The sequence below is a fragment of the Mercenaria mercenaria genome, chromosome 2, assembly GCF_021730395.1.
Source record: "Mercenaria mercenaria strain notata chromosome 2, MADL_Memer_1, whole genome shotgun sequence".
Lineage (NCBI taxonomy): Eukaryota > Metazoa > Mollusca > Bivalvia > Venerida > Veneridae > Mercenaria > Mercenaria mercenaria.
The window spans coordinates 11,966,799-11,992,300 of NC_069362.1; the positions used below are offsets into that span (position 1 = coordinate 11,966,799).

General features: G+C 37.4%; 1 protein-coding gene across 1 annotated transcript in view; it reads left to right on the forward strand.

The window, feature by feature from the left end:
- The window catches only part of LOC123563181 (uncharacterized), a 93,961-nt gene that overhangs the window by 62,719 nt on the left and 5,740 nt on the right, over positions 1 to 25,502 (forward strand). The window contains exons 15-19 of the mRNA XM_053524442.1: positions 5,485 to 5,657; positions 10,340 to 10,501; positions 19,772 to 19,917; positions 20,352 to 20,497; positions 25,389 to 25,486. Of these exons, the coding sequence (XP_053380417.1) occupies positions 5,485 to 5,657; positions 10,340 to 10,501; positions 19,772 to 19,917; positions 20,352 to 20,497; positions 25,389 to 25,486 (725 nt within the window). The remainder of the gene's footprint in view (positions 1 to 5,484; positions 5,658 to 10,339; positions 10,502 to 19,771; positions 19,918 to 20,351; positions 20,498 to 25,388; positions 25,487 to 25,502) is intronic.

The following is a 25,502-nucleotide window of genomic DNA, read 5'->3' on the forward strand; positions in this document are numbered from 1 at the left end:
CTCATAATGAGGTGACGTGTCATGAGCCAGACCCACACCCCTAGCTTCAAGGTCAAGGTCACAGAGGTCAAAGGTTAACATGGTCTGTTTCTTGTCTTGTCCATAACTCTGCCATTGATGAAGGGATTTTAAAATTACTTGGCATAAATGTTCCCTATAATGAGATGAGGTGTCATGTGCAAGACCCAGACCCCTAGCTCCAAAGTCAAGGTCACACTTAGAAGTCAAAGGTGTTTCTTGTCTGGTCCATAACTCTGCCATTTATCAAGGGATTTGAAAATAATTTGACACAAATGTTAACCATATTGAGAAGATGTGTCACGCTTATGACCGAGGCCTCTTAGGTCAAGGTCACAAAATGATATGTGATTTTTTGCGCATACAACTGTGGCATACTTGGGCCTACTTCCGGGGCATTTATCACCAATAGTGACAGCTCTTGTTTTCTTTCCAGATGATTGCTAGTTTTTATGCCCCCGAAGGGAGGCATATAGTTTTTGAACCGTCTGTCGGTCTGTCAGTCTGTCTGTCCGCAATTTTCGTGTCCGGTCCATATCTTTGTCATCGATGGATGGATTTTCAAATAACTTGGCATGAATGTGTACCACAGTAAGACGACGTGTCGCGCGAAAGACCCAGGTCCGTAGCTCAAAGGTCAAGGTCACACTTAAACGTTAAAGGTCATTTTTCATGATAGTTGGGCGTGTCCGGTCCATATCTTTGTCATCCATGGATGGATTTTCAAATAACTTGGCGTGAATGTGTACCACAGTAAGACGACGTGTCGCGTGCAAGACCCAGGTCCGTAGCTCAAAGGTCAAGGTCACACTTAGACGTTAAAGGTCATTTTTCATGATAGTGCATTCGTGTCCGGTCCATATCTTTGTCATCCATGGATGGATTTTCAAATAACTGGGCATAAATGTGTACCACAGTAAGACGACGTGTCGTGCGCAAGACCCAGGTCCGTAGCTCAAAGGTCAAGGTCACACTTAGACGTTAAAGGTCATATTTCAACATAGTGCATTGATGGGCTTGTCCGGTCCATATCGTTGTCATTCATGCTTGGATTTTAAAAATACTGGGCGTGGATGTGTTCCACAGTAAGACGACGTGTCGCGCGCAAGACCCAGGTCCGTAGGTCAAAGGTCCTAAACTCTAACATTGGCCATAACTATTCATTCAAAGTGCCATCGGGGGCATGTGTCATCCTATGGAGACAGCTCTTGTTTTGCATTTGCTGTTTTACAATTGTTTTGCTATTGTAAGCTTTTGCCATTCCATAGACATCAAAGAAAAATATTTTCATATAGGTCGAGTTTCTATTTTTAGCTCACCTGAGCAATGCTCAGGTGAGTTTTTGTGATCGCTCAATAGCCGGCGTCCATCGTCTGTTGTCTGTCTGTCAACATTTAGCTTGTGTATGCGATACAGGCTGTATTTTTCACTTGATCTTCATGAAATTTTGTCAGAATGATGACCTTGATCAAATCTAGGTCAGATTCTAAAATGGGTCATCTGGGGTTAAAAACTAGGTCACTAGGTCAAATAAAAAAAAAACCTTGTGTATGGGATAGAGGCTGTATTTTTCAATTGATCTTCATGAATTTTTATCAGAATGATTACCTTGATGAAATGTAGGCCAAGTTCGAAAATGGGTCATCTGATGTCAAAAACTAGGTCACTAGATCAAATCAAAGAAAAACCTTGTGTATGCGATAGAGGCTGTATTTTCAACTGATCTTCATGAAATTTTGTTAGAATGATTGCCTTGATGAAATCTAGGCCAGGTTTGAAAATAGGTCATGTAGGGTCAGAAACTTTGTCACTAGGTTAAATCAAAGAAAAACCTTGCGTATGAGATAGAAGCTGTATTTTTCAATTGATCTTCATAAATTTTGGTCAGAATGATTGCCTTGATAAATTCTAGGTCAAGTTAGAATATGGGTCGTCTGGTGTCAAAAACTAGGTCACTAGGTCAAATCAAAGAAAAATCTTGTGTATGCAATAGAGACTGTATTTTTCAATTGATCCTCATGAAAGTTGGTCAGAATGATTGCCTTGATAAAATTAAGGCTAAGTTAGAATATTGGTCATCCGGGGTCAAAAACTATGTTACTAGGTGAAATTGAAGAAAATAATTGTTTACACTTAAGAGACCACATTTTTGGTCCAATCTTAATGAAAATTGGTCAGAATATTTGTTTCCATAAACCACTAGGTCAAACATGTTTACACTGTTATGGTGTGTTTATCAAGTGAGCAACCTAGGGCCATCTTGGCCCTCTTGTTATTATACGCCCGAAGGGATGTATTATGTTATGGTCCTGGTGTCCGTCTGACTGTCCGTAGCAGTTTCGTGTCCGCTCTGTAACTCTTGAACCCCTTGAAGGATTTCAGAGAAACTTGACGACGTGCAGAGTGCATGTTTTGGATATCTCATTTCAAGGTCAAGGTCACACTTGGGGGTCAAAGGTCATATGAGTGTGTTTTGTGTCCGCTCTGTAACTCTTGAACTGCTTGAAGGATTTCAAAGAAACTTGGCACAAATGTTCACCACACTGAGGCGACGTGCAGAGCGTATGTTTTGGATGACTGGCTTCAAGGTCAAGGTCACACTTAGGGGTCAAAGGTCATATATGACTTTTCTTTGTGTATATTGCTATGCATTGCAGCAGTCTTCGTTGTACTGGGTTGCCCGAAGTCCAGGACAAGTAGATCCTGTTTCGGGCAAGCCAAAGTTTTCAGGTGGTTGCCCGAACGGACGAGTGCTTTTTCCGAAATTTAAATCCCTTAATTTTCACAATAATTACAAAAAGATTCTGAAATGAACATCCTAAATACTAGCTTTCGTATATTTATGCATGAATTGATGACTTCACATTTGCAATATATAAAGTTACTTTACAAAATTCAGAAATTACATCCCTATGACTGGAGTTTACCCGCGAATCGTAAAGATATCAAAACGTCATGCCAGTAACTTTCCATTCCTCGAGCACATGCGACCTATCATATCGCCGTTACTTTTGTTTATCAACACATACACAAAAAACGCGTATAGTGCATTCATTTTTTAATATAATCGCTTCAAATTTTCAACACCCCTTGAGAAGTAATACAGTTTGAATTCTATAACAATTTTAATAAGATATCGACAGAAATGTAGGCAAAATTCTATAAAAACTATCGAAGTTTCATACAATTATTTGTAAAATTTCAAACAGCGCGATCTTAATTATTTATTTATTTCTAAAAGTAAATAAATAATACATACTATGGTCATAAAATTCAGACTTTTGACAAGAAAGTACCAGCAAACAGATTTCTGCAAGTGCGGCTGAATAGGTTACGTGACCTCGTGAACGTAAATAAAAAATTGTTTTAAAATAAAGCAGTCTGATGTCGCTGTGGTTTTTAATAAGTTTAATAAGTAAATGAATCTTTGTACATGTCTTTTTTGACTCCACACTATGTCAGGTATTCTTTTCAAACAATAATGTAAATTCCTTGAGGGCAAATAGGTCACAGAGGTAGGATATCTATTATCGTTTGACACATTTACCTGTCAGTTTATACGGGATATTGCACATTCGCTTTTAAAAAAAAATTAAAGAAGATACTTTTTTACTGATTTCGAGAACCGAGGCCGTACAATCAGACAGCGATGTGTCACAATGGTGCGAAAACATGACGTAATGCCATGACAATCTTGGGCAACTATACCGCTTTGATCTCCACTTCAAATGCCATGATACCGACACACTTCTTTTAGCTCTTTGAGGGGGTTTTAATTGATGATGAAAACAAGGCCAATTACTTGTTTATCAGCAGAATAATTACCGATAATTGTTAATGTTTTTTTTTTTCGCTTTAAACACGGGTGGGTTGATGATGATTATCGTGTCCATATTTTTTGGACACGTTGCCCCGGACTGTGGTATTTACTTGATAATAATGATTCAACTTTTTTGGCCATGCCACCAGAAACACAATTTTTTTTTTTTTGGGGGGGGGGGGGGGGGCTAACCAGGCTGATCCATTATTGCAGTTAAATTTGAACAACTACACTATATTTTAAAGGCCCTGGATTAAAAAAGTAAGTTTTAGAAGGGTAGTGTAAATTTCAACCCCACACCTGGCATATAACTAGATACTGGTATAGGTTTCACTTTTTTCCTACAGTTTTCTCCCATAATTTCTGTCTGCTAGTAACTTGAATATTGCAACATGGTTATCCACTTACGTTGGCTTAGCCAGCCCATCGATAGTGTGGGTAGGTTACTTGACTACCATTTAAATAACTGAATGTTGAATTAAGCATAAACCAAAATACATCATATTTATAAACAAAATGATTTTGGGCAAGTAAAAATGTTTTCGGGCAAGTGGTTTTCTTAACTCACTTGCCCGAAAGGACAAGTGCTGAAAAAGTATTAAGGCGAAGACTGTTGCAGTGCTCTTGTTTTTATTTGGCAGATCCCTTTTTGTTCTCTTACAATAATTTTTTTTTTAATTGCTTCCCTTTTTTGTTACAGTAACTATAAATAGGTTATTTTGAAACTTTTTTTGATTATTGGCAGTAGGGAAAAACCGAGACCACTTTTCTGTGGTACAACATGGATGGTACATCCAATTTTTAGATGTTTTTTGACATAACTTTACCTGGTAAGAATTTTTTTGTGGACTTAGAAATTTTTAATTTTTTTTTTGTTCCTGTCCTTTGGGCTTCAACAGTCAAGTTCTTTAAATTTTGCTCCCATCCTCTGAGGTAACCCTTCGGGCGTATATTGCCCCACTTGGCGGCGCTCTTGTTCCCAGTTTGGTAAGATTTTCCTAATTCAAATGGTGGGGGTAGTATTCCCAAATTAATAAAAAAAAAGGCCTGCAAACTTACACATGTGTACATCCATAATGTAATGATTTTTGAAAAGATTTAAAGAATATTTGAAGGGGTAAAAATTTCAAGATTCATGACACTTTGTTAAATTTGTTTAAAAGTTAAAGCTGAGGGATATTTCGGCCAAGCATACTTTTGGATATCTTGTTACCTCTAGTATTATGCTGTAAGAGGACACTTAGGCAAAATTATATATTTTCATGCCTTTTACTAATAATAGTTAAATTCAGTGAAATAGTACATATATACTTCGATCCAATGAAACGTTTTGTTTTAACTCGGTTAACTACAGTAAACACAAATGAAGTAATGTGGTAGTATATCTATAAACTTTAACCTTTAGCCTGCCGGAGCCAAGTGATATTGCCTTTGCGACCAGTGCATACCAAGATCAGCCTACACATCCGTGCAGGCTGGCTGATCATGGTCTGCACTGTTTGCTATTCAGTCAGTAAATTGTCAGTGAACACTCCTTCAGATAATAAGTGGAACTGCCCAATTTGAATGATGGGCCGGTCCATTTTATACAGAACTATGGCTTTTCCTGTGCTATGAAATATTTTTTTGTATATATATATATTCAGTTCCATGGACTTGTCGCCAGATTCGTCCTCTCCCAGTATTGTTTGCAACAGCTTCTGCCAAGGAGATTGACGCTATGAATAATCAGGAATTTGTTGACTGCCTAGAAGTCATTGGAAATATTCAGACTTTAAAGCGCTGGCAACGTGAGCTCTTGTTGACTAAAGCACGAACAGTAAGTACCAATATGCAGTCTTTCCTCTTGTCTTTTCGCCAAAATGTTATCGTTATTTTGCATATGTTATTTAAATTATCATTTTGTCAAACAAGATTTACAAGACTTGACTTGACCCAGAATGTTGAAACTTCATAGGATGATTGGCCATGAAGAGTAGATGTCCCCTATTGATTTTGGGGTCACTCCGTCAAAGGTCAAGGTCACAGGGGCCTGAACATTGAAAACCATTTCCGATCAATAACTAGAGAACCACTTGACCCAGAATGTTGAAACTTCATAGGATGATTGGTCATGAAGAGTAGATGACCCCTATTGATTTTGGGGTCACTCCATCAAAGGTCAGGGTCACAGGGGCCTGAACATGGAAAACCATTTCTGATCAATAACTAGAAAACCACTTGACCCAGAATGTTGAAACTTCATAGGATGATTGAACATGCAGAGTAGATGACCCTTAACGATTTTAGGGTCACTCTGTTAAAGGTCAAGGCCACAGGGGCCTGAACATGGAAAACCATTTCCAATCAATAACTTGAGAACCTCTCGACCCAGAGTGTTGAAACTATATAGGATGATTGTTCATGCAGAGTAAATGACCCCTGTTGTTTTTGGGGTCACTCTGTTAAAGGTCAAGGTCACAGGGGCCTGAACATTGATAACCAGTTCTGATCAATAACTTGAGAACCACTTGACCCAGAATGTTGAAACTTCATAGGAAGATTGAACATGCAGAGTAGATGACCCCTATTGATTTTGGGGTCAGTCTATTAAAGGTCAAGGTCACAGTGGCCTGTTCATGTAAAATATTTTTTGGAAATAACTTGAGAACCACTTGACCTACAATGTTGAAACTTAATAGGATGATTGGACATGCAGAGTAGATGACCCCTATTTATTTTGAGGTCACTTGATCAAAGGTCAAGGTCACAGGAGCCTGAACAGTGACTTGAGAACCACTAGGCCAAGAGTGTTGAAATTTAGCGGGATGACTGGACATGCCAAGTAGATGATCCCTATTGCAGCCAACCATCAGTGTCTCTTTGACTTTCGCTCCTGACCCCAATTGACTTCTTGCCTATAGGACTTTGCATTGGGGGAGACATGCGCTTTTTAGGCCCCCGAAGGGAGGCATATAGTTTTTGAACCGTCAGTCGGTCTGTCCGCAATTTTCGTGTCCGGTCCATATCTTTTTAATCGATGGATCGATTTTCAAATAACTTGGCATGAATGTGTACCACAGTAAGACGACGTGCAGTGCGCAAGACCCAGGTCCGTAGCTCAAAGGTCAAGGTCATACTTAGACGTTAAAGGATAGTGCATTGATGGGCGTGTCCGGTCCATATCTTTGTCAGTGCGCAAGACCCAGGTCCGTAGCTCAAAGGTCAAGGTCACACTTAGACGTTAAAGGATAGTGCATTGATGGGCGTGTCCGGTCCATGTCTTTGTCATCGATGGATGTATTTTCAAATAACTTGGCATGAATGTGTACCACAGTAAGACGACGTGTCACACGCAAGACCCAGGTCCGTAGCTCAAAGGTCAAGGTCACACTTAGGCGTTAAAGATCATTTTTCATGATAGTGCATTGATGGGCATGTCCGGTCCATATGTTTGTCATTCATGCATGGATTTTAAAATAACTATGCATGAATGTGTGACACAGTAAGACGATGTGTCGCGCGCAAGACCCAGCTCCGTAGGTCAAAGGTCCTAAACTCTAACATCGGCCATAACTATTCATTCAAAGTGCCATTGGGGGCATGTGTCATCCTACGGAGACAGCTCTTGTTTACAAAAGCATTTTCTAGTTTTGATTAAAATCCATCCGAGAACAATCTAGGACTGGAATTATATAAGCATTTATACACTTTTACGTCCGTAAAAAGTAGCGCACCAAAAAATTTTGGATTGATTTTTTCCAGTGGCGTGAGTGCAATTAGCCAAAAACGTTCTGAAAATATACAAGCGGCAAATCCGATGAACAAATTTTTAATTTGGTGAGGCCTTAATGTGTTAACATAATGAGCATTAAAGCCTTTATAAAACATGATAGAATGGTGTTTTGCTTAAGAGTATTCAAATAACAGTGAGAGCTATTAATTCTTCTCATTCGGGCGCTGTTGAGGCATTATCTTGGTAATTATTTCATGTATTGCAAAATGTAATGCAACGAAGTTCAAATAAGGCTTTTCAATTATCCAAGTTAGAAAGCTCCAGGATTAATTCAAAATGAAAAAGAATATATTTTTACACTGCATGTAAGGTGCAGCTCAGAAATCACTAAGATGTAAGCTTCACAAATGAACATTGCAGATAGTTTGGCAAATTTTCATTGTTCAGAATACCGGTAATCTGAACTATTCTATGCTATTAAGATAAAAGTTACTCGGAAATCAAGTTCTTGCTTCCAAAAAAACAAAAATATATAAAAATCCTTCCTGCATGAAGTGTACTTCAAACTTTTACCTGAAAAAATTCAGAGTATAAACACCAAAAGAAAATGAACAAGTCCCTCCCGCGTATATGAAGTTTACTTCAGACTTTAACTTATAAAAAAAAACTAAGTATAAATGCCAAAAGAAATTGTACAAGTCTTTCCCGCGTATATGAAGTGTACTGCACAAATTTCAAAGTATCTGCGGTGTACATGCAGTGTACTATTTTCTTGTACAAGTCCCTCCTGCGTACATGCAGTGAACTCCTTAAATTTTCAGAGTCTGTGCTGCGTACTTGAAGTGTACTAGTGACCTCCTGCGTACATGCTGTGTACTCGTCGAAATAGTACGCGGCATGTGGTGTATGTAAAATGTACTCCTCTGGCGTACTACTGTGTTCGCGGCATATACACAGCAAATACGCAGCATGTACGCCACAGAGGCTTGCTTCTGTAAGGGAAGTATTTCTAAACAAACTGCCTGTCAATCATCTGTCAAAATTATCATCCCAAATAATTGTCAGTCGATATGCAGTTATGACACGCGCCGATTTACCAGAGGCATGTATGCAGACGATTACAGACGACAACCAACCGGATCATAACAAACAACAATATTAGATATGTCTGCAATTAAAGCAAACTGCATAACAAAATAAAAAGGGAGAAGAAAATATTTTAAAACAAAGTCTGCTGCTTATTAAAATTTAAATGCCAATTAATGGCCAGTAATTATCGGCAATTAGCATGACACCTCGTGTCAGTTTTGATGTTCACAGTTTGATTTCGGTTGACGATAATAGTCGATCTTTAATTAGTATCAGAATATCTATGATTTCTTTATATTTATTTCATCAAAATATTATCAAATATATATGATATTAATTTTGTTTAAAAGAAAATACAGCACTCGATCTTTTACAGAACGTAACGGCAATCTCAGAGCGAGAAGTCCTTGAATCGCGAATTTTAGAGTTGAATTGCTATATTTGATATAACCAGTTTCGATTAAAAACACTGGTATTGTACAGATATAACAGTCGTCTTTAATTGTAGCTCAGAATATCAGATTTCATCTTGTAGTAATTATTCATACAACTTATATTCTAATCAGAATTATATGTATAATTTTTCTAGTTACTTGGCATGAAATTTTGCAAAATCTAGGCGGGACCTTCCCCAATGTGAGGCTTTTACAAACCGTAGGCTTGGAAATTTCAGGACGAGTCTGCGGATGTTATTTAATTTGATCATAACCAGCATTAAAACTACATGTACTGTACATTAACACCTTTGCCATGACATCTGTGACAAAAATCAATAATTGTCTGCTAGCTTACTTGTTTGCATATCGCCTTTGTTAAAGTTTGAATACATGTAGACATGTGACAATTAGGCAGTCAGTACGATGTCAAAATTAGATTGTTTGCATAACAAGCGTGTAAGCGGTCAGTCAACTATCAAACCGTTAAGTTTGCACCAATTAAGCGGATGACATGAACACCTGAGTGAATAAAAATCAAACAACAGGCCCAGTTTTGTAATAAAATGCAGCCGTTTTTCGTAATCATCACACTCAGTTCATCGGAATTAACGAAGATTCGACGCACGTGAAAGCCATATTGAGAATGTTCTCCCTTTTTAATATTGTATATTAACGACGGTGATTTAACAATTTTCTATCTTATTTATTGATTTTCTTCATGTATTCAAAATTAAATTTTTTAAGACTGTCCACGTTCTTCTTTTAGTTACATAAACCCCCAGTGCAATTGCATTGCATATGTAATTCTCACGACCGTGCACTCCTCACACAGAGTTATGTATGTTTACTTCCGGGATACACAATTCCAACTTTCTTTTAGAATCACGACAAAATGAGAAGATGACACAGCGTTCTAATTCTTTTAATGTATTTTTCAGTAGCATAGGTAAATAAATGTCCCGTTTATATGATTCTTATTTCTTATTTACATAAAAAGCATCCAAAATATGCCTAAAACATTACCGGTGGGTGGGGTATTGCATATACCACTGATACGATCAACCCATGTTATAAATTTAACCCCGCTAGATCCGCGGGTCTCGAACCTTGGACCCCAACGACAGCATTATAACAGAGTCCCAGTGTATATGAGAGTTGAGTCTGTGATTGTTCTACTTGACTTGTATTCTATGCTCCCAAACAGTCTTTTTTATAAAACTATTGTTGAGAAATATCATTTGTTTTACTTGTCTTTTTCAGGCATTGTCTAAACAGAATGTATGTGATATGACTGTAAGTGAACTTGAGCAGCTAGGAGTTATTGCCCTTGGTTTTAGTGTTCAGGACATCAGCTGTCTCCCTCTGAGCAATGAGAATCTGGTTTCCTCACTTGGTGGCTTGGAAGGATGGAATACACAACAGGTTGGTATTCAAAAAAAAAAGTGTATGTTTGCAGTACTATGCTTGAAGCCAATTTGAGTTGTCCTTTAAGAAGAAAAAAAAGTTTTACATTTTAAAAGCAACAGTAAGGGGTTCCATTAGGTCTTGTGTGTTCCAAGTGTTAACTTTGTTACTTTCATGGTGCCCACTCGCTTATCTCAGTAGGTAAGAGCGTTTGTCTACGGATCGCGGGGTCGTGAGTTCGATCCTCGGGCGGGGCGTATGTTCTCAGTGACTATTTGATAAACGACATTGTGTCTGACATCATTAGTCCTCCACCTCTGATTCATATGGGGAAGTTGGCAGTTACTTGCGGAGAACAGGTTTGTACTGGTACAGAATCCAGGAAAACTGGTTAGGTTAACTGCCCGCCGTTACATAACTGAAATATTGTTGAAAAATGGCGTTAAACCCAAAACAAAACAAAAAGCAACAAAAAAAAATTACTTTCATCGTTTAATATTCCTTTTCAGCTGGACTATACAAAGTATATGGAGAGCGATCCTACTCACCCCGGCCTCGGCGTCTTTTTGTGTCCCCCGCCTTATTTAAAGTTTTTTTTACACTTTCTCTTTTTTTCTCCTTATCTCTGTAATTACTTGATGGATTTGCTTTTAACTTACAATAGTTATTCCTCATCATCATTCACATCATATGGCACAAGGGCCATTACTCTCACACCAATATTTCATGAATTATCCCCCTTTTTACTTAGAATTTCAGGTTAAAGTTTTGATGCACTTTCACTCTTCTCAGTTATTTCTAAATGGATTTGATTCAAACTGAAAGTAGTTGTTCCACATCATTTCCCACATCATATGACACAAGGCCCATAACTCTGGTACCAATATTTAATTAATTATCCCCCTTTTACTTAGAATTTCAGGTAAAAGTTTGATGCACTTTCACTATATCTCAGTTATTACTAAATGGATTTGATTCAAACTTAAAATAGTTGTCCAACATCATCACTCACATCATGGCACAAGGGCCATAACTCTTGCACCAACGTTTCATGAATTATCCCTCCTTTAATTAGAATTTCAGGTTAAAAGTTTTGATACACTTTCACTCTATCTCAGTTATTATACCCCCACCAAACATGTTTGGATGGTGGGGGCTGTATAGGAGTCAGTTTTGTCCCGTCATGTCGTGTCGCATCCAGAAATCTATATCTCAGTTATTACTGAATGGATTTGATTTAAACTTAAAATAGATGTTTCACTTTATCACCCACATCATGTGACACAAGGTGCATAACTTTGACACAAATTTTTCATGAATTATGCCCCCTTTTACTTAGAATTTAAGGTTAATTATGATGCATTTTCACTATATCTCAGTTATTACTAAATGGATTTGATTCAAACTTAAAATAGATGTTCCACCTCATCACCCACATCATGTGACACAAGATGCATAACTCTGACACCAATTTTTTATGAATTATGCCCCTTTTTACCTCTCTTATTATTTGATATTTTTTAACACAGACTCCAGCTATTGTGCAATATTCATCCACCATTGGAGTCAATAAACACTCCAGTGATAGTTCTTGACAGATTTAAATGTTTTTGGTACACAGGTGCAACATCATAAAATACAGGTAAAGTTCAACTTTGGCTCGAAACCACCAATTATATATGTAGTTATGGCTCCTTTCCAACTTAAAATTTGTCAAACTCATGGTTGCCAGACAATAACTCAAAAGGCTTGACAGATTCAAAAGGCTTGACAGATTTAGATAAATTTTGGTACACATGTGTAACATCATATAATACAGGTCAAGTTTGATTTAAATTGCACCTTCTTGTGGCCATGTCTTTCTTATGGTTGCCAATCTTCTGTGACAAGACTGTATTGTGGGGGTATTCGCCACTCCTGTGACAGTTCTAGTTACTATACAGATTTGATTCAAACTTAAAGTAGTTGTTCCACCTTATCACCCACATCATATGACACAAGGTGCATAACTCTGGCACCAATTTTTTATGAATTATGCCCTCTTTTACTTAGAATTTAAGGTTATTTTGATGCATCTCAGTTGTTACGAAATGGATTTGATTCAAACTTGAAGTAGTTGTTCCACATCATCACCCACATCATATGACACAAGATGCATTACTCTTACACCAATATTTTATTGATTATGCCCCCTTTTTAGCTTAGAATTGTACTTATATCATGTTTTGATACACTTTATCTTTACCTCTCTTATTACTTAATATTTTTGACACGGACTCGAGCTATTGTGCAATATCTTCTTCCACCATTGGAGTCATTAAACACTCCAGTGACAGCTCCAGTTTCCTCAGATTTGCCCAGTTTCACTATCCAGCATCGAAAAAGACGAGCGCGCTGTCTCCTGCGACAGCTCTTGTTTATATGCTGTTTGAAAAAAAATCGTGCTGTTTTTGCATTTCACATATTGGTGGTAAGTTGTTTGGTAAAAAGGATAACATGGAATCTATGTCAGTTGAAGAACAGTATTTTTCTTTCTAGCTCACCTGTCACATAGTCAGACAAGGTGAGCTTTTGTGATCACCCTTGGTCCGTCGTCAGTCCGTCCGTCCATCTGTGCATCAACAATTTCTTGTCTGCATGATAGTGGTTTCATTTATGTTTTTATTTTAACCAAACTTGCACACAACTTGTATCACTATAAGATCTCGGTCCCTTTCTTGAACTGGCCAGATCCCATTATGGGTTCCAGAGTTATGGCCCCTGAAAGGGCCAAAATTAGCTATTTTGACCTTGTCTGCACAACAGCAGCTTTATTTATTACTTGATTTTTACCAAACTGACACACAACTTGTATCACCATAATATCTTGGTTCCTTTCTTGAACTGGCCAGATTCGAATATGGGTTCCAGAGTTTTGGCCCCTGAAAGGGCCAGAATTAGCTATTTTGACCTTGTCAGCACAATAGCAGCTTCATTTATGATTTGAATTTAACCAAACTTGCACACAACTTGTATCACCGTAAGATCTTGGTTCCTTTCTTCAACTGGCGAAATTCCATTATGGGTTCCAGAGTTATGGCCCCTGAAAGGGCCAGAATTAGCTATTTTGACCTTGTCTGCACAATAGCAGCTTCATTTATGATTTGAATTTAATCAAACTTGCACAAAACTTGTGTCACCATAAGATCTTGGTTCCTTTTTTAAACGGGCCAGATCCCATAATGGGTTCAACAGTTATGGCCCCTGAAAGGGCCAAAATTAGCTATTTTGACCTTGTCTGCACAATAGCAGCTTCATTTATGATTTGATTTTAATATTATTGTATTACCACAAGATCTTGGTTCCTTTCTTGAACTGGCCAGATTCCATCATGGGTTCCAGAGTTATGGCCCCTTAAAGGTCCAAAATTGGCTATTTTGGCTTTTGCAGCCATATAGAGACTTCATTTATGGTTTTATTTGATACAAACTTCCAAAATATCTTCAACAACAATAATCTTGGATTCCATGACAAATCAGATCCAATCGTAGGTTCCAGAGTTATTTTATATCTGATTACCTCCCCTGATTGTAATCAAAATGGATTTATATCAGTAAGTACTTATAGGACTTATTTGAAATTTCATTATTGTCATTAGTTGGACTGAGCCAATCAGGGTAGATAACTATGGACTGATTTTATGTCAAATTACCTCCCTTAATTTCAAATTAAAATTGGTATAACTCCGTAACTAATGAAGATACTGATCTGAAATTTCATTTATGTCAACAGATTTATTTGGCAGACCCTTCTTTTCTTCACTTACAATAAAAAAAAATTTAATTACTTCCCTTTTACATTACTATTAATAGCTTATTTTTTTGTAATTTTTTTATTATTGGCCGTAGAGAAAAACCGAGACCACTTTTCTGTGGTACAACATGGATGGTACCTCCAATGTTTAGGTGTATTTTGACATACCTGTACCTTGTAAGATTTTTTTTTTCTTTTTGGTTAAATTTCTTCCCTTTGTTGTTCCTGTCCTTTGGACTCGGATATTTTTTCTGAGGACCTTCTTGTCCTCAAGTGCAATGATAACAGGTGAGCGATATAGGGCCATCATGGCCCTCTTGTTCTGGATGATCTCTTAGACTTATGCGTAATGTGTATCAATAACTCAGTGTCTATTCAATAAAGATGGCACTTAGTCTTGGATCTAAATCAGATTGATTCATAAAGCAGTCAGTTTCAGTAAGAAAACTGTGCAGACAGGGGACCAAGGAGAAGTAAATACCTATAACTTTGTCAGCCTGCCCGCTTAGGGAGAGCCCAGATCTGCGCATTGCACCCATGAGTTCTGTCCTTTAGTGTGGCGTATGTTCTCGGCGATGATTTGATAAATGACATTGTGTTTGAAATCATTTGCCCTCCACTGCTGATTCATATGGGGAGGTTCGCAGTTACTTGTGAAGAACAGGTTTGTGGAGACCGGGGTACAGAATCTAGGAACACTGGTTAACTGGTTAGAGAAACATCCTGCTGCTACATAATTGAAATACTGTTGAAAAATGGTGCTAAACCCAAACAAAACAAAAAACTTTGTCAAAATTTCAAAAATTGACAGTCCTCTCAGTTGCATTCATGAGCTAATTTAATTGGATTTTTTTGAAAAACTTGTATATTTTCAGGATTTGTTTATAGGAAGAAAATGACAACTTGTTTTAGTCCTTGATAATGAAGAATAGAGATTATTTTCTTGTATTTACAGGGTTAAACTTTTGAGCAAACATTTGAGGTATAAAGATTTCTCAGTGTGTGCATGCTTGCACTACATCCGTAGATATTTCTTAGCTTTTTTCTGCAATATATGCTTAATGCATGTTACTTTTCTCTTTGCACTTTTCTACAGTATATACTGTCTAATCATTTAATTTCATGGGCATGAAATTTTGTGGTTTTGGTCAAAATGGTTATTTCATGGGGATATGAATTTGTGGATTTCAACATCTGAACATGAAATAAATGGGAATTTTACTTGTTTGTTGGGATTAAATTTCGTTGATCGACTCGGCCACGAAATCTACGAAAATTAGTCCCCAACTAATATTAATGATTCACAGTATCATGCTAAATTGCACAGTATATATGCTTTATGCATGTTGCTTTGAACTTTTCTACATTATATGCTTCATGCGTGTTTCTTTGCACTTAACAATTATGGGTCTGTGTCCTTCCCTTTAGCAAATATGGAGTAAACAAATAACTTTGCTTGTATATTAAGCCTTGAGATGTCCGCAAAGATACCATTATACAAGTGTTTTCCCTTTTAGGATCAAAAGTTTTATAAGGTGAAAATGCATGCCATTTTGTGTGTTTACTCTTGAAAAACAGATGTAATTTAACTAAATGCATATCTCTACTACTTTATACTGTGTAAAACTGACTTCACTTTCTGTCTTGTTTATAAATGTCTTTGCCCATTGTTTTGCTGAAAATAATAGATAAAAGGCATGTCTGCTATTTCTCACTGTGTAAGTAATTTTAAAGCTGCTGTCTTCGTTTAATAACTACACAGCATGTATTTTGTTCACTTGTTCTGTTTATTATCAGCAAACTTTAATTCCATAAGAGCACACACACATGTCTGAGTATGATATGATACTGTTTCCTTTCTTGCTAAACAGAATTTTTCCATTTTTTTGCTGGTGCTAGAAAACTTCGTCTTACACCCTGAGGTGTAAGATGACTCACGTGCTGCACAAATGAATGTGTAAATTCATACGCTACTATAATGAAATAGTGCTCAAAAGAAAAGCATATGTTTTACTTCATTTCTAATATTAATTAAAGAGTAAGGAATGTAAGAAAAGAATTTATCACTAAATGAAGGTACGGCTGGAAATACCTGGCTCTTGAGTAACTGTTTTGCGATAACTTGGCAGAGCCTCATTACTGCCTAAACTATTACTCTCAGGCCAGATATTTCCATCTGCACCTGAAAGATTCTTTTATGATTCTCCATTTCTGTCACCAGGTTATCTTTTTTTTTTTCAGATATGAAGAATACCACTGATAACATCATAAAGTCGTTTATAGGAACTTTAAAAGTTGAATTATTACCTTGATAAAATTGTCGAAATTTTGATAGTTTTTTTTTTAAAAAAGAAAGTTTCCTTCAAGATTTTCATTGACAAAAATAGTTAACACAGAAGTCTTCTTTCGAAAATCAAATTAATAATTCTTGTTACCTTCAAAAATGTAAAATGACTATAACTTTTATTTGGATCTTGCAAAAAAGGGGAATTTTATGAAAAACATAATTATATTGAGGATTTGGTGAATCAAACAGAAAAATTGCATTTATATTTTCCAGCAGTATAATGTATAGAGCAGTACATGTTGTAGTGAATGTTGCTGAAGTTGTAAGTTCAACTACAAATTCCTCACCACTTGGGAGTTGAAACCCTGCTTGGGGTGTAAATTCTTTTATTAGCTCACCTGTCACAAAGTGACAAGGTGAGCTTTTGTGATCGCGCGGTGTCCGTCGTCCGTCAGTCCGTGCGTCCGTCCGTAAACTTTTGCTTGTGACCACTCTAGAGGTCACATTTTTCATGGGATCTTTATGAAAGTTGGTCAGAATGTTCATCTTGATGATATCTAGGTCAAGTTCGAAACTGGGTCACGTGCCATCAAAAACTAGGTCAGTAGGTCTAAAAATAGAAAAACCTTGTGACCTCTCTAGAGGCCATATATTTCAAAAGATCTTCATGAAAATTGGTCAGAATGTTCACCTTGATGATATCTAGGTCAAGTTTGAAACTGGGTCACGTGCCTTCAAAAACTAGGTCAGTAGGTCTAAAAATAGAAAAACCTTGTGACCTCTCTAGAGGCCATATATTTCACAAGATCTTCATGAAAATTGGTCAGAATGTTCACCTTGATGATATCTAGGTCAAGTTCGAAACTGGGTCACGTGCTGTCAAAAACTAGGTCAGTAGGTCTAAAAATAGAAAAACCTTGTGACCTCTCTAAAGGCCATATTTTTCATGGGATCTGTATGAAAGTTGGTCTGAACGTTCATCTTGATGATATCTAGGTCAAGTTCGAAACTGGGTCACGTGCGGTCAAAAACTAGGTCAGTAGGTCTAAAAATAGAAAAACCTTGTGACCTCTCTAGAGGCCATATATTTCATGAGATCTTCATGAAAATAAGTCAGAATGTTCACCTTGATGATATCTAGGTCAGATTTGAAAGTGGGTCACATGCCATCAAAAACTAGGTCAGTAGGTCAAATAATAGAAAAACCTTGTGACCTCTCTAAAGGCCATATTTTTCATGGGATCTGTATGAAAGTTGGTCTGAACGTTCATCTTGATGATATCTAGGTCAAGTTCGAAACTGGGTCACGTGCGGTCAAAAACTAGGTCAGTAGGTCTAAAAATAGAAAAACCTTGTGACCTCTCTAGAGGCCATATATTTCATGAGATCTTCATGAAAATAAGTCAGAATGTTCACCTTGATGATATCTAGGTCAGGTTTGAAAGTGGGTCACGTGCCTTCAAAAACTAGGTCAGTAGGTCAAATAATAGAAAAACCTTGTGACCTGTCTAGAGGCCATATTTTTCATAGGATCTGTATGAAAGTTGGTCTGAATGTTCATCTTGATGATATCTAGGTCAAGTTCGAAAGTGGGTCACGTGCCTTCAAAAACTAGGTCAGTAGGTCAAATAATAGAAAAACCTTGTGACCTCTCTAGAGGCCATACTTGTGAATGGATCTCCATAAAAATTGGTCAGAATGTTCACCTTGATGATATCTAGGTCAGGTTCGAAACTGGGTCATGTGCCATAAAAAACTTGGTCAGTAGGTCAAATAATAAAAAGATCTTTTGACCTCTCTTGAGGCCATACTTTTCATGGGATCTGTATGAAAGTTGGTCTGAATGTTCGTCTTGATGATATCTAGGTCAAGTTCGAAACTGGGACAACTGCGGTCAAAAACTAGGTCAGTAGGTCTAAAATTATTAAAATCTTTTGACCTCTCTAGAGGCCATATTTTTCAATGGATCTTCATGAAAATTGATCTGAATGTTCACCTTGATGATATCTAGGTCAGTTTCGAAACTGGGTCACGTGCGGTCAAAAACTAGGCCAGTAGGTATAAAAATAGAAAAACCTTGTGACCTCTCTAGAGGCCATATTTTTCATGAGATCTTCATGAAAATTAGTGAGAATGTTCACCGTGATGATATCTAGGTAAAGTTCAAAACAGGGTCACGTACCTTCGAAAACTAGGTCAATAGGTCAAATAATAGAAAAACCTTGTGACCTCTCTAGAGACCATATTTTTCAATGGATTTTCATGAAAATTGGTCAGAATTTTTATCTTGATAATATCTAGGTCAGGTTCAAAACTGGGTCACATGAGCTCAAAAACTAGGTCACTATGTCAAATAATAGAAAAAACGATGTCATACTCAAAACTGGGTCATGTGGGAAGAGGTGAGCGATTCAGGACCATCATGGTCCTCTTGTTTATGTGAGGAAGCAGTCTGGCTGGCTTGCGGAGCATTGGTGCATCTAACCAAATGCCCACTCATGATGCCTGAAGGGGCACTAGGGTCTTTCGCCAACATCAAAAGCTGAAAAATTGCTATGTGACCTTAATTGTTTCTGTATGATGTTAAAAAAAAACAACACTAAAATGTACATGGTTTTGGAATATTTTCAGTGTGAAAGAACAAAAATAATTCTACACATGTTATGCAACATAATTTCTTAAAATCAGTAAAGATCTGAAAATATTTGAATGATTTCAGATAGGATGTATTTTTGCAATTTACACAAAGTTATAATGTGCATGATACTCTGCACTAGTTAAATTGTTATGTCTCCCACCACACAGTGGTGTGGGAGACATATTGATTTACTCCAGTCTGTGTGTGTGTGTGTGTGTCTGTCAGTCACAAAGCTTGTCCGCACTCTAAATCAAACATTTCTCATCCGATCTTCACCAGACTTCAACAAAATGTGTCTGCCAATAAGTGCTCGGCCAAGTTCGATAACTAGCCAAATCGGCCTTGATTTACCAAAAACACTCAGATTTCTTGCGCAGTTTTACCCCTAAACCGGCGGCTATACTACTTGTAGTATAGGCGTCCTTTTTATGTCAAGAAAGGGCATGCACATGTGGATTAAGTAAACAGTATATAAAGACTGACTTACTATTTAGATGATTAGGCAGTTGTGGGAGACATGCGCTTTTCTCAAAAGCATCTCTAGTTTGCAACTATTTTCTACTTATTTCAGTTGTCTGCCCTTGCTACAAGGTATATGAGCACAAACAGTTTGTCAAACCTGTCCACACTCACATCTTCAAATATCACTATGCTGGGACCAATCATATGTGGATTTACGGCCAGTCAGATTTCTACATTATCACCTGCAGAATTTGGGTTTGTTTCCATAACGTATTTTATTAAACTTCTTATTTGCAGTTTCTGGGTTATATTATGTTTCATTTTGTCAGTTTATATGGCTTTTCACCTGTCTTTATGTCTATTTTCAAAAATGAATTTACCTCAAGACCAGACTAAATCTGCAAGACATAGTCAATGATGGAGGTTCAAGGTCATCTTATAAAACAAATCTTTAGAGCATCTTAACAAAAGACTTACTAGTATATGTTGTTTTGTTTTTGATTTAATAGACTGACAGCCTTGTTGGATTTGTTCCTTATTTCTTAGGCAAAATGAAAATGTTAAAAAACTGATAAATTATTCATAATATTAGATAATCATTATAACGCGTGTTCTCCCAACTTTGGAATGCTATTTAAGAGCTGAAAGGTCCTCAAATATCACAAAACATATTTTTTCTCCCAATACAGGAATAATGGAGAGGATATTGGAAGCATGACAGAATGTGGTCTCCAGCAGTGGAAAGCTTTTGTAAGTTTGGCTGTACAAGATAATGCCTATGGACCAATTAGTACATGGGAGGCTGAAGATGTAAATGAACTGAAGTTTATAATTGGTAAATATTGTTTATTTTGGTGAGGAAACTACCAGTAGGTCACTAGGTCAAATTAGAAGGTGGTTTTTAAGATAATTGTTCAGGAATGCAACTACTAGTTATTTGCAAACTTCTTTTTTAGCTCATCTGATTTTTAAAAAGAAAATTATGAGTTATTGTCATCACTTGGTTGGCGTTGGTGTTGGCTAGTTAAGTTTTATGTTTAGGTCAGCTTTTCTCCTAAACTGTCAAAGCTATTGCTTTGAAACTTGCAACACTTGTTCACCATCAATAGCTGACCCTGTACAGCAAGAAACATAACTCCATCCTGCATTTTGCAAGAATTATGGCCCCTTTTGGACTTAGAAAATATCAGATTTCTTGGTTAAGTTTTATGTTTAGGTAAATTTTCTCCTAAACTATCAAAGCTATTGCTTTGATACTTGCAACACTTGTTCACCGTCATAAGTTGACCCTGTACAGCAAGAAACATAACTCCATCCCTCTTTGCAAGAATTATGGCCCCATTTGGACTTAAAAAATATCAGATTTATTGGTTAAGTTTTATGTTTAGGTAAACTATTTTCCGTAACTGTCAAAGCTGTTGCTTTGAAACTTGCAACGCTTGTTCACCATCATAAGCTGACTCTGTACAGCAAGAAAAATAACCACCCTGCTTTTTGCAAGAATTATGGCCCCTTTTGGACTTAGAAAATCAGATTTCTTGGTAAAGTTTTGTGTTTAAGTCAGCTTTTCTCCTAAACTATCAAAGCTATTGCTTTAAAACTTGCAACACTTGTTTACCATTAAAAGCTGACTCTGTACAGCAAGAAACATAACTCCATCCCTCTTTTTGCAAGAATTATGGCCCCTTTTGGACTTAATATCAGATTACTTGCTTAAGTTTTGTGTTTAGCTTAACTTTTCTCCTTAACGGTCAAAGCTATTGCTTTAAAACTTGGGAGCAGTTATTCGCCATTAAAAGCTGACTCTGCACAACAAGAAACGTAACTCTACTTTCCTTTTTGCAAGAATTATGGTCCCTTTTGAACTTAGAAAATGATTGGTAGGACACTATTTCTATTATACAGAGACAAAAAAAACTGATGAGCGTCTGCACCAGCAAGGCAGTGGTCTTGTTGGTTAACACAGTTACTATGGGGAGAATTTCTTATAGCAGATTTACTCTTATTTCATTTGAATAGGTCATAAAAGTGTGAGATATAAAGGATATTAAATCTGTTTACCCTTTTTAATGATGATGACTTCAACATTACTGCACTCTGCTTTTCTGACTATACTCTTAGCAGACATATGAATATACAAATATTGTTGAATTTGACAAGCTTTCTTTACTGGCCTTACTAGCCTAAAGGAACCAGCGTGGGAGTCATCTGGTCTAGTTGCGTAATTGTGGACAGATTTTTGAACACTAATTATGTCCCCCTTCGAAGAAGGAGGGGTATATTGTTTTACAGATGTCGGTCGGTCGGAATGTAGACAAATCCCTTTCCGGATGATAACTCGAGAAGGCTTGGGCCTAGGATCATGAAAGTTGATAGGGATGTTGGTCATCACCAGCAGATGACCCCTATTGATTTTGAGGTCTGTATGTCAAAGGTCAAGGTCACAGTGGCCCTGAATAGTGAAACGGTTTCCGGATGATAACTCAAGAACACTTGGGCCTAGGATCATGAAAGTTGATAGGAAGGTTGTTCATGACCAGCAGATGACCCCTATTGATTTTGAGGTCTGTATGTCAAAGTTCAAGGTCACAGTGACTCTGAATAGTAAAACGGTTTCCGGACGATAACTCAAGAACACTTGGGCCTAGGATCATGAAAGTTGATAAGGAGGTTGGTAATGACCAGCAGATGACCCCTATTGATTTTGAGATCAGTATGTTAAAGGTCAAGGTCACAGTGACCCTGAACAGTACAACAGTTTCCGGATGATAACTCAAGAACGCTTAGGCCTAGGGTCACGAAAGTTGATAGGGAGGTTGGTCATGACCAGCAGATGACCCCTACTGATTTTGAGGTCAGTAAGTCAAAGGTCAAGGTCACAGTGACCAGGAACAGTAAAATGGTTTCCAGGCAATAACTCGAGAACGCTTGGGCCTAGTTTCAGGAAAATTGATTATTAGGTTGGCCATGACCAGCAGATGTCCCCTTTTGATTTTGAGGTCATTAGTTAAAAGGTCAAGGTCACATTGGCCAGGAACAGTAAAACGGTGTCTGATCTTCTTGTCCAAAAACCATAGGGCCTAGGGCTTTGATATTTGGTATGTAGCAAAATCTAGTGGTCCTCTACCAAGAGTGTTCAGATTATTTCCCTGGGGTCAAATATGGCCCCACCCCGGGGGTCACATGGTTTATATAGACTTATATAGGAAAAAACTTTGAGAAACCTCTTATCCAAAACCACAGGGCCTAGGGCTTTGATATTATGTATATAACATCATCTAATGGTCCTCTACTACGATTGTTCAAATTATTACCCTAGGGTCAAATATGGCTCCGCCCTGGGGGTCACATGGTTTACATAGACTTATATAGGGAAAAACTTTGAAAATCTTCTTGTCCAAACCACAAAGACTATGGCTTTGATATTTTGTAATGTAGCACCATTTCGTGGTTCTCTACCAAGTTTGTTCAAATTATCCCTCTAGGGTCAAATATGGCCCCGCCCCAGGGATCATATGGTCCATATAGACTTATATAGGGAAAAACTAAAATCTTCATGTCCATAACATACATCATTCAAATTTGGACCACATGTATAGTTTTGAGTGGCAAGATGAACCTTGACACGAGTTGACCTTGATTTTGACCTAGTGACCTACTTTCACATTTCTCAAGCTACAGCCTTCAAATTTGAACCACAAGCATAGTTTTGTCTACTGAAATGAACTTTGATCTTGAGATTGACCTAGTGACCTACTTTCACATTTCTGAAGTTACAGGCTTCAAATTTGGACCGCTTGCATAGTTTTGTGTTCCGAAATAAAATTTGACCTTGATTTTTCCCTAGTGACCTACTTTCACATTTCTCAAGCTACAGCCTTCAAATTTGAACCACATGCATAGTTTTGTGTACCGAATTGAACTTTGATCTTGAGATTGACCTAGTGACCTACTTTCACATTTCTCAAGCTACAGGCTTCAAATTTGGACCACATGCATATTTTTGTGTTCTGAATTGAAATTTGACATTGGTTTTTACCTATTACCTACTTTCACATTTCTCAAGCTACAGCCTCCAAATTTGAAACACATGCATAGTTCTGTCTACCGAAATGAACCTTGACCTTGACATTGATCTAGTGACCTGCTTTCACATTTCTCAAGCCACAGCTTTCAAATTTTGACCACATACACATTGTTTTTTACCGAAATGAAATTTGACCTTGATTTTGACCTTGAGCTAGTCTTGAAATTTTGAACATTCAAAAATGGCTCAGTGGATGGCGCCAAGATCACTCTGTAATCTTTTGTTAGGTTAATAGGTTAAAGGTCAAGGTCAGATTAAACCAGAATGGTAGAACTTTTGTTTACAGTGAGCATATAATTTCTGTTCCTTGTGCAATTACTGAATGCATCAATGGGGGCATTTCGTGTTCTCCACTTGGCATGGCCACAGGGGTCTAAATTAAAGCTGGTTTTTGTTTAAATTTCATAAATTTTAAATTGTGGATTTTTTTTTAGACATTCTGGTAGAAAAAATGGACGGTTTGTGTCTTTGTTTGTTCTGGGTTTAACACCGTTTTCCAACAGTATTTCAGTTATGTAACGGCGCAGGGATCACTTTTGACTGCAATTTCGCGATACTGTCACGTTTTGTTTTTTTTTGCAAAAAGATCATAAATTTTGCTCAAATGCGATTAAAAATCGCATCTGCGCGGCCGTGGATCCTTTGCCGAAATTGCGACTTTCCGCTGCATTGCGGAATTGCTGTTAATTCCTGATCGTATGACGTTTATTAGGCGCTTGAATTTCACTTTTATCTCCATAGAGCATTTGGTGATAATGATTACAAGGCAAAACCCACCCATTTTCGCGATGTGTCAAAATGCCAGTGAAGAAGAAATTGAAGTGTTTGCTTCCATTTGCGCGGACAAGTAGCAGTGAGAATAACAACAAGGTAGAGAAACCCCTAGTGAAGTCTCTTGAAAAAAACGCTGACTGCCGAAAATTCCAAACGAAATATTTGTAATAAATTTGAGGGCGAGGGTAGGGTCATTATGAGTTTGACTTCAAAGCTATTCTGGTCTAATGGAAGTGGATCAGATCTAGAAAGCTTAAAATATAGCTGAACTTCCTTTTGGACAGAGCAGCTTTGAAGTAAAAGTTCAAAGTTAACTCCTTACTGAAGGGAAATTGCATGTGGACCCTGCACTCGGCTACAACTTTAATCAACCTATTCAGGCACAGAATTTTGAGTTGTGTTAAATGTGTCTCTAAAAGGAACTGTTTTGTTTATTTACAAAGATAAATTACTCTTACAAATAAACAGATGTTTTCTTTTTATCAGTGTAATAAAGGCTATCTGCCGATGTGAAATCTCATTATAAAAAGAAAAATTCCCATTCATTTTGCCAAAATCTCTTTGATTCAAGGCAAATGGAAATTAATCTCAAAAAGGTAGCTGCCAAAAGTGATCCCTGCGGCGGGCAGTTAATCTAACCAGTGTTTCTGGATTCTCTACCAAATAATTTCAAACACGATGTCTTTTATCAAATTGTGATGGAGAACATTACGCCTTGCCTGAGGATCAAACTCAGACCCCGCGATTAGTAGGTCTGCGCTCTATCTATTGAGCTATGCGGAAGAGAATGTTGTATTTGATGAAGTGAAAGTCAATTTTAGTATTCATAATACTACCAGGTCACTAGGTGTGTGTATTTTTACAGCTGGACTATCTGGTAGTGAGATAAAGGAACTTACAGAGGCTGCTTTAGAGGGGTTGGATGCTGATGTGATACCGTTAATACCTAGAGATGTTCTCAAAGTAAGTACAAACTATA